At 41.3% G+C, this 11,005-nt stretch overlaps 1 protein-coding gene across 1 annotated transcript in view; it reads left to right on the plus strand.

Annotated features, from left to right (window-relative positions):
* Window positions 1-10,799, plus strand: part of DCAF17 (DDB1 and CUL4 associated factor 17) — a 1,410,723-nt gene extending 1,399,924 nt beyond the window's left edge. The window contains exon 14 of the mRNA XM_044075525.1: window positions 9,505-10,799. Within this exon, the coding sequence (XP_043931460.1) occupies window positions 9,505-9,690 (186 nt within the window). The 3' untranslated portion in view covers window positions 9,691-10,799. The remainder of the gene's footprint in view (window positions 1-9,504) is intronic.
* The last annotated feature ends 206 nt before the right edge of the window (window positions 10,800-11,005 follow it).

Genomic DNA, 11,005 nt, shown 5'->3' on the forward strand with positions numbered 1-11,005 from the left:
GCATGGTCCACGCTGGAGGATGACCTGCATATCAGTGTTCTAGAAGTCAGAGCGGTGCTGTTAGTGTTGCAAGCATTCCATCTGGTCCTCCTCCCTGGAACGATTGCAATCCAGTCAGACAATATGTCAGTAGTCTGATATATCAACAAGCAAGGAGAAACCAAATCCTACCCCCTGTGTCGAGAAGCCATGAGAGTTTGGCAAGGGGGGATAGATTCCAACCACTTTTTGATAGGAACGCATATCCTGGGGAGCTCCAACGTGATTGCGGACAAGCTGAGCAGATGTATTCTCTTGCCCCACGAGTGGTCTCTCAATCCCGGAGTAGCGGCAGAAATTTTCAGCCGTTGCAGCCAGACTTGCTGTGACCTCTTCACCTCCCCTTCAAACAACAAATGCAGCAGCTATTTTGCCCTATTCCCTCCAAGGGGGGGGGGGAGTCCCTGTGGGATGCTCTGATTGACGAATAGCCCACGGGACTTCTCTATACCTATCTCGCCATTCCTCTGATTCCACAGTTCATAAAGAAAGCCATTCGGTTGAAATGCTTGGTGATCCTCATAGCCCCATTTTGACCTTGACAAGTTTGGTTCCCCTTCCTTCGGCCTCATCTGTTGTACCCACTGTGGATTCTGGACCCTATTCCAGACCTGATCTCTCACTCCCAAGAGTTGACTCATCCAAATCTGTCCAGTCTCAAGCTGACAGCTTGGTTTCTCCACTTCCACTAGTTGCTGGGCAGGATGATCTCCCCACTCCTGTTCGTGATATCATTTTGGCTTCTCACAAACCAACCACCAGAAGACTCTACTGGGACAAATGGAAAAGGTTCTGTATTTGGTCAAAGGAAAGGATGCTAGATCCATATTTGGCTCCAGTCACAATGGTTTTACAGTACCTGTCTACGTTTTTTGAAGATGGAGCTGCAGCCTCTACCATACGAGTACATCTGGCAGGAATTTCTAATGATCATAATGGACTGGATGGTACTCAGCTCATATCACTGTGTTTATGTAAAACTTTCCTCAAAGGAATATCTCACATTAGACCTCCAATCAGACAGCCCATAGAGCCATGGAACCTCACACTAGTTCTCCAGTCTTTGACTAACCCCCCTTTGAACCCGCTGTGAATTGTGACCTCAAATTCTTGTCATGGAAATCTCTCTTCCTGGTAGCCATCATGTCAGCCAGAGGAGTTTCAGAGTTGCAGGCATTGTGCGCCAAAAGACCCTAACTCATTTTTCATAAGGACAGAGTATCACTCCGAATGAACCCATCCTTTCTCCCCAAAGTTGTTTTTGAGTTTTCCGTCAGTCAGTCTATTGATCTTCCAGTATTTTTCCCAAACTTTTCTAATATAGGAGAGTACTGCCTACATTCCTTAGATGTACACAGGCAATTGAGATTCTATTTAGACAGGACCAAGACAGTACGTAAGACTGACCAACTGGTCATTTCCTTCTCTGGGCCTAGAATGGAAAACTCTGTCTCCAAGGTCATTTTATCGAAATGGCTAAGGGACTTGCATATGTTTTGTTTATTCATTTGCAAAAGAACCTATGCCACAGAATATTAAAGTCCATTCCACCAGATCTATGGCAACTTCTGTAGCCTTCCATTCCATGGCTTCTATGGATGACATTTGCGCAGCAGCCACTTGGGCTAAACCCCACACTTTTATCAATCTTTACAAATTGGATGTGGTCTCCAGAGGGAGAGCTGCATTTGACTCTATGGTTCTCAGGAACGTTCTTCCATAAGGGCCCACCCAAGGATGATAAGGTAGCTGGGGATTCTGTCCCATCGGTGATGAATGGAAAGAAGATTAACAACATCAGATAAAGAAGTTATGTCTTACCATAACTTTCCATCTGTGTTGTTCATCTTCTTTCATTCATCACTTCCCACCCTCCTTTCCCTGCCAAAGACTCCTGGTGGATGCTTTGGGACCTAGTAGTGTCTTAGAGTATTTGCGCAGAAATGGCCTCTGTTTTACTTGTATAACATGGGCAAACTCGATCTGAGGTAACATGGAGAAAGGGCATTGTGGGTAGAAGCTTAGCTCGAGAGTTTTTTGGCTGGCGTGAGCTTGGTACTAGGCCAACTCGGTTCCGAGGGCTCAGAACCGAACCCATCGGTGATGAATGAAAGAAGATGAACACAGATGGAACGTTATGGTAAGACATAACTTCTTTTTCTTGCTCCTGGGAATCATCATCCACATCTGCTGTGTATGCAGGACAAAGCAATTCCTGACATACAGCCTGCTGCCTTTTACATTCTGAGCCACAGGAAGGATCTTCCCTAGCTCCTATGGGATATACATTGCCTTTACCGTCATATTGCTGCAATTTAGTATTCCCTCTTGCCGTATTATGAACCATTTAACCCTCTATGTTTTCATCCTGCAACTTTTGCTTTTCCTTCCTGACTTCTTTCTCTGAGTCCCTTGCAAATACTGCTTTCTCTTATCTGCCTATTTTTTCATTTTCTGTAGTATACATGGTCCTTCTTGATATGTCCTGTGCAATTTGTCTATCATCAGGGCTTCCTGTAGCCGGAGGGGCTGATTCTGCTCTCAGTCTCAGAAGCTGAAACGCAAACAAACACCAGTTACAACCAAAGTGACACACAGCTCACAACACCAGTGTGCCACCCAACAACAGCCCCTAAGGCAAGACAACGTACCCAACACTTTAATCATAGGTGACACTATAGTCAGGCACACTGATGTCCCACTCACCAGGCTGAGCAAGGAGAAAATTACAGTTAGGTGCCTATCGGGTGCCAGGATCTGCCACATAACGCATGCACTCAAGTCACTCCACAACAAGTACAAATACGACTCTGTCATTGTCCATGTTGGATTGAATGACTTGAGACATACCTCCCTGGACTGCATGAAAAGAGACATGGAAGTGCTCTCGGATCCTGTGGCCCAGGCAGGTATGACCCTAGCCCTGAGTAGCATCCTGCCTTCACCCAGAATGATACCACAGTATAAGGACAAAATGATTGACTTCAACAATTGGCTAAGCTTCTGGTGTCATTCAAAAGGGATCCAGTATCTGTCTGCCTGAGATGACATAATCGACAAACCACAATGCTTTGCTGGAGATGGTCTGCACTTGTCACCCCTGGGATTCAGGTTACTGGCTAAAGCTCTTGCCACCCCTATAGTGCCTTTTTTAGGCAAGGTTCAAAGGACAAAACCACCACCGTAACAGATACAAGCATGCAAAATCTGAAGGTAATGATACTCAATGCTAGAAGTCTAAACCTCAAAATGCACTCCCTCAAGGCACTCCTAAAAATGGAAAACATCGATATCTGTGCAGGTACTGAGACCTGGTTCAAGACTCCAGAGAGCACCCCTGCAATACCAAGCTACAACTCTTACCACACTTTGGGGCCACCAAACCAAGACCGAAACAGTAAAGGTGGAGGAGTGTCCATATTCACCAAGGATATTCACACCTCCAGGCTAGTTGCCCAACACAATGCATCTGAAATTCTCCAGGGGCAACTAACACTAGGTAAGACTACAATCCAAATTGTAGCTTGCTACAGATCCCCCACCATGTCCCAAGATTCTCACTACACCTTTCTAAACATACTGGAAAATATCAAGATACAACCAAACACCCTAATACTGAGTGATTTCAACTACCCTGCCATTAACTGGGAAAACTACTTGGGTACCAACACCTTTTCCCAGTGGTTCTTGGAATTCATAAATTCCAGTGCCCTGGATCAACTAATTAATTGTCCTACCAGGGGCTCCAGTATCCTAGACCTGGTCATTACCAACATGAGAAATAGATGCTCCACACCAGTGGTCACCCCCTCATTGTTCAGGTCTGACCATAAGTAAATCACCCTTGACATCCACATCCCACCCCCACCCCACAGTAAGGAAACCTCTGTAAAAAAAACTTATCCAAAGCCAACTTCATGCTACTTAAGTCAGGAGTGACAAACTTCATGGCACCCATGCAGACGGGAGCTGAAAGTTTGGCTGCTGAATCCTACACTAAGGCACTGTACAAGCACATCCACTTGTGCATGAATCGTGCCATCCCAAGTAGAGCCAAGACGCTCTCCTCCAAAAAAAAGGAAGCCAATCTGGTGGTCCCCTGGTATAAACAAATTATACAACAGAAGGAAGAAACTGTTGTGGAAAAGAGGAAAATCCCAGGATGCAAAAAAACTCCCTTACAAGCCTCAGTAAGAAGCTGAGATCCCTCATAAAATCCTCCAAAGATAGTTACAAAAGTAAAATTGCCAAAGATTCTAAAGACAACCACAAGGCATTCTATAGTTATATCAAGAATCTAAATGTCAATGCTCAGATCTGCTCTGAGCTGCAACAGAATGGTATTAAATATACTGATCCCAAGGATATTGCCAATATCCTGGCAGGTCGATTTAGTGCCAAATTCACCCCCCCCTCTCACCCCCTAAAGGGCCCATCTCAATACCAAAAGATTGCCAATTTCAGGTAATCACGGCCACATAGGTAGAAACCGCACTCTTCAAAGCTAAGAATACAGCATCCATGGGACCAGATGACATCCCGGGCTGTGTACTACATGAACTACAAAATGAACTGGTACCTCACCTAAGTGTCATGTTTAATCATAGCCTCACCTCAGGCTTTGTCCCACTGAGTGGCGCACAGCTACAGTAATCCCACTCCACAAGGGAGGATCGACCTTGGATCCCGGGAACTACCATCCCATCAGTCTGACGAGCCTGATCTGCAAGGGCATGGAATGCATTATCATGGAACTTATAAACAAAGACATTGGCAACCTTCAAACACAGGACCCCACCCAGTTTGGGTTCGTGAAGGGCCGATTATGTCTCCTGTACCTGACTGACTTCTTCAAATCAGTCTCCAGAGCTGAGGACAAGGCGAGGGTAAGGCGGATCACACAGCCTATTTGGACCTCATCAAGGCCTTCGACACCATCCCCCACTCTGGAATCATAGATAAACTTATTAAGCTGGGCATAAATCCCTACGTCACTCGATGGGTTGCTAACTGGCTTACTGACAGAACCCAAACTGTAAAAGTAGCCGACTCCAAATCCAGCTTCAGACAAGTGACAAGTGGAGTACCTCAGGCTTCAGTCCTGGGACCGCTCTTGTTTGGCATCTACATCTCTGAAGTACAGGCCAATGCTAAGGGACTCTGTCTAACAAAGTTCGCAGATGACTGCAAACTGGGAGCCATTATTGAATCCCCAAATGCTGTGGATATTCTACAAAAGGGCCTTACAGAAACAGATGCTTGGTGCCAGAGCCATGGGCTCAAGCTTAATGCCAAGGAATGTATATTTATACCCTTTGGGGAAAAAACATGTACCCATGAATTACCATATAGGTGGCAGTACACTAAACACTGAAAGTGTGATGAGAGACTCAGGGACACAGGTGGACAGTGGTCTCGCCTTCGATAACCACATCGCCACAACAGTCAGGAAATCCTTCTATGAGGAACATCTCATCACTAAGGGCTTTTCATCCAGAAAAAAGGAGGTCATTGTCCCACTGTACTCATCCCTCATTTAGACCCATTATAGAGTACAATGCCCCATTTGGTATGTACCTCACAAGACATCTGCAACAGCTGGAAAGGCTGCAGAAATACCCCACTAAAAGAATCACAGGCCTAAAGCAGATGCCCTATGCTGACCGTCTAAAAAAACTCCAGCTATACTCTGTGGCATATCGTCTACTCAGAGGCAATCTCTGCTTAACATACAAGGCCATGTCAAACCCTGAGCTGTTGGACATGCTCCACTTAAAGAAATCCCAATCCCTTAGAGCCACATGCTCCAGGGATCTAAACCTTGTCATCACAATGAACAAAACATGCTGGGGGGATTGGTTCCTGACCCAGAGACTACCCATACTCTGGAATAGACTGCCCATACATGTCAAGCAGAGTGCCTCCTTGGCCCTCTGCAAAAGGAACCTTGACGATTGGATGGGAGATAGGAAATTCACCCCGGGGATCACGTCAGTCACCCTGCTAGACAGGGGTCCAGGGAAGTAAATATTGTGGGAAGAAATATCCGGGGAATTGTTTGGCTAGGCTTGTATAGGCCCTAGGGCCGATAGCCTAGTACCAGCCTATGAACCAGTATGTCACTGTTCTCATCCCGTTACCTTTTTCTACTTCTGCCATCCTACTGCACCTTCTATTTCAAACCCACCTTCATCAGTACCAAGAAAAGAAAAATATGCTTAAAAATATCTCCATTGTCAGTCATTACTCTCCCTTTCATTACCTTATGAACACATTGCTCTAATCTGTCAGCAGTTTTCTCATAAATACACTTAATGTCACTTGTACTCCTTTTACTTGTTCCAAAAATGCATGTATTAGTCTCTTTTGTATTTCTGAGACTAGCATCCTGTCAGAAACTTAATCTGAAATAACATGTTCGACACATGTCTCTGTAAGTCTGCATTTGCAACTGTATACTCTTGTAGCTGTTTCTGCAAGTCCCCTGTCTTAACATGTAATTCTACTTATTTTGCCATGGCATTCAAAAGTTTCTGTTATGCATCCTGTAACTCACGTGTAAGAGCTTCTTTGTCAGTCTCCCTACCCATATTTTCCTGTGTATCCATAGCCGCATGTATAACAACATCCACCCTAGTCAAAATGTCTAAAACATCTTGCATATACTTCCTAACCTGTATGTCATGTTTCTTTAACATTTGCAAGTGTTTTTCATTAAGCTTTGTCAACTTATCACCCAGCTATTTGTCTGATAATTCTTTATCTTTGTTAAAAGCATCCCACAGTGAACAGTAGGTCTAAAACATTTCAGTGGTCTGTATAACCTGTAAGCTTTTAGTATGATCTAAAATTATAGGAATTTTCTATAAAAGGTAGAAGCTAGCATTACAAAATGCCTTTTGACTTCATCTGACAATTTTGACTTGTCCTGCGTAGTTTTTACTGACAATTGCTGTAACATAGTTTTATGACATGTTAAACAAAAACAAGGATATCTGTTTCCACAGTTAAGGTGTTCAATTTTACTTTTGTACATACTGATCAAAACAGTGGATCCATTTACACATATAAACTTTGTCACTTCTATTTATATCAAATAATGCTTTATTACATTTAATATCACTACTGCCTTGTTCATACCACTGACGTAATAATGTCCAAACTTTATCAGGTGTCTGGTTTAAGTTTATGGCCACTGAATGTGTGCATTTAGCACTTATGTCCTTGATGGTGTCCATGTTATTTCATATATTGGTTTACCGTTTTCAGTAATGGATAACAGGTAATCAGTCTGTAGACAAAACTGCAAACTTGAAATTCCTTCTCTTGTAGCAAATCCTGAGCAGATGCAAAGAAGAAATCTCGGTTTCACCGACTTGAAAGTACTTGATACTGCTGAGCTGGTCAATACTGACTGGATGGAGGTTGTCACCAACAAAATATTAACTAGTGCTTGTCGTAGTACTTTTACGAATATTTAAAGGTTCAAATTAAGCCTGGCATGCCACTGTTGAATAGAATTATCAGCAGGTCACACACAGTGTACAGTTGTATATTCCTATTTACTGGTTTATTGAAACAAGCCAACCAAGCGCTACTGTCAAGATTACAACATTTTCTTTATATAACACAGATCACTGTCTGATACACTGCACTTCCTCAGCTGACTCAAAATTACAAAAATGTCCACCAGAAAGTTTTTTACAGTCACTTTTATGTAGTTCATCCTTTCTGAAACATTCTTCTCCTGTATTGAAGCACTTTTTGTTTCACACAAGCACATTCTGTTAAGCTAATCATATTTGTTTACTGCATATTTTTTTCTGTACTTGCAGATGCTGTGTTCTAAAAACATCACACTGTTACTATGATAGAAAGCAGTTTTACCAAACCTCTGTTACTGTGAAGGAAAACATTTCTACCAAATTCTATATATGTTTCTATCAACTACATGTTATTACTATGAGGGAATCCAGTTTTACTTTATATAATTCTACCAAAAATGATGGTGAAACATCTTGGAGCAGATGCAGAGATAAAGTCTCAGCTTCACTGAAGTTTGGAAATAATAGATACTGCTGAGCTGATCAATACCTACTGCACTGATGTTGGTGCCAATGTGGATAACCAAGCATTTGTCGTAGTGGACTGGTATGAGTATATTATAAAAGATTCAAACCTAGACTGGCTCACCACTGTTAAAATAGCAAACAGCAGACCAAGACACTGTACAACTGTATTCGTACTTAATATAATATTTATTAATATGACTGACCACACGCTACTGTTGAAATATTAACATTTTCTTTATAACGTGGCTTCTTGACAGACACACAGCACCTCCTCAAACAACTCTCACTTCATGATCAAATGTCCTCCCAACCAGTTGTTTTCAGTCACTATTTATACAGTCTGAGTTTAAATCTTCTTGAAACATTCTTGACATATCTGTGGCTTTACTGTTTCTGTCCCTTAATCAGTTTCTGAGAATATTGTGGACCACACCGGTTTTCTGTTTCCTTATCAGTTTCTGAGAAGACCAGGGTGTATTCTGTGACAAGATAGCCATTTCTTTTTGCACTATTGGCCATTTCCCTTTGTTAGATCCATTCTGTCAATTAAGTCTTAGTATATGTTTAGCTTTTCATGCTGTTTCAGCAAGCCTCTATTTTTCTGCAAGCCTCTATTATCATAGTCATCTCTTACTAATGTTTTAAGCCCACAGCATATTTTGGTGTCCTGCAAACACATTTTTGGTAGGCTAATCACACTTGTTTGCTGCATATTTCTTTCTGCATATATTGCAGGCTTTGTATCACATACTATTTCTAAAAATATCACGCTGTTACTGTGAGGGAAGACAACCTTACTTTTATACAATATCAGTCACTGGCAGCTGTCATTGTTCTTCACTGCACTCTTTAAACATTGCTACAGTTTATCAGGGTAGTGTTATTACTTTGTCATCCCACCATCCATGCAATAATCTTGTTGCTGCCAGATAAGTGTTGACAGGAATACAGATGGTAGTGTCAATGCCGTAGACCATTCAGTAAATAGGGCAAGCTGTTGGATGAAAATGTCACAAAACTGATTGCTACATTGTTAGCTGAAACCTGTTTATATATCGCGACTGTCCTAGATGTACTTTATCAAACTAACTGTGTTGAGGTGTTTTGTTTGCTAAACTTACAGTATTAAAATTACACAATTAGTATCATAGCCAAGTTTTTTTTTCTTGCACTTGGGTTCTCTCATCCAACTACAGAATTTATTACTGTGTTTAAGTAAGCAGAATATGGGTGCTTGCACTAGTGATTAGCTGTAAATGAAGTTTATATGTGTGAATATTTAAAATCCAGTTCTGTATTTATCATAGCACTGAATGTCACATTAAGTACTTTGTTGACATAGTGATTTAATTAAAATGCTTAGACACTTTCGTGTTTTTTTCTCTCACTGCAGACCTACAGTCATGGATTGTTCTTTGATAGAGATACTATTGTTCACATAGAACAGAAACCAAACAGAATTTTTTGCTGCTACGTTTACAAAATGATTTGTGGCACTCCCGAGGAAGAAAAAGAAAGCAAAAGAAGTGGAAGGAGAAGTTCACTGTACTGTGCAAAGCGTTCTTTGGATTTGAAATAGATTATTTTGTATTACCTTGGCTATTCCAGCACAAATGGCGACTGCACAATAACATAGTTTTATTCTTAAAAATACTGGAGACATAACTTTTAATTGTTGCCCCTTACAAAACTCTTTAGCAGATTGGCATCTGGATTACTAATCTGCGATCTTTATTTTTGGATTTTTGCAGTTTTCATAATGAGTGAAGTGAGAGCAGTTTTACATTTTTTCATATCACTTCCATCTTTGGAATAGCATAGTACTTCACGAGAATGCTAAACTGGTGCTGAGAAATTTGGATTTTTCTTTTCTTTCAGCTCACAACAAGTTACCAAGAGCTCCTTCAGCATAAATGATTTTTTAAGAGAGTAGTAGTTAATGTTGTAGAATAACACTGGAACCAAAGACTTCAGTTCAATTTTAGATTTTAATCTGACATTGATGTACTGTGCAGAGTAAATAGAATTTGACATTTCAAGAAGGTCAGAATTTATGTAATGGCATAACAGCGCATTTTTATATCTTGTCAGCTTGCAAAAATTGTCTTTTTCATTTACCACCTTTTTAGCAAAGTTTCCTTTAATGAGCTGTTGAACCGGTCACTTGTTTAGTTTCCCTTGAGTTAAAACTGATATAAGAATCATTGTGGGAAGAGTTCATGTTATGAGCATGAATTAGCATTAGGCAGATGTCGCTGCCCAGCCTGATTAGTTTCAGGAGTCATATACTTCTGTGATGCATGAATGTGATCTGGAGCAGTGAACACTACAAGAAGCTCCGCTATAAAAAAAAGTGCACAAAAAAAGAAAGAAAAAAAGAGTGCACCACACGTCTTACTCAATTTTTGTCAACTGCAGTTAATGGTCATGCCACTTCATTGTTGATCATTTCTAGGTCTTATCCTTTTCTTTATTAAGTAAGTGATGAGTTTCTTTTTTTTATCTAAACTGTGCACATGGTTTACCATTTCTAGTGATAGCTGTAGAAGAATTCCCCAATAAGTCCTCTTGCAGGTGTTAAGATTCCTGCCAAAAGCTATCACTATCCATGTATTTCTTATTTAGGGCAGAATGGCGATAGAGCAGTTTATGTACATTGTGCTATGTATAATAAAAAAATAGATATGAGAGCCTAGCAGTTTGTCTTTTAGAGCATAAAACTGCTTTCCCTTACTCTTGTTTGTTCTCCCTCGTTAAAAACTTTGGTACATACGCTGAGTACTTTTCATGGACAGGCATTTGAAATCAGGATGGCTCAATCCTTTTGTACAGACTGAGAGTGGTTTTCCTCTAGGGTTGCCATATTTTCATATGCCCAAAGTGGGGCATTTTTT

Source organism: Protopterus annectens, chromosome 6.part1 (assembly GCF_019279795.1).
Source record: "Protopterus annectens isolate FY-2018-M chromosome 6.part1, PAN1.0, whole genome shotgun sequence".
NCBI lineage: Eukaryota > Metazoa > Chordata > Ceratodontiformes > Protopteridae > Protopterus > Protopterus annectens.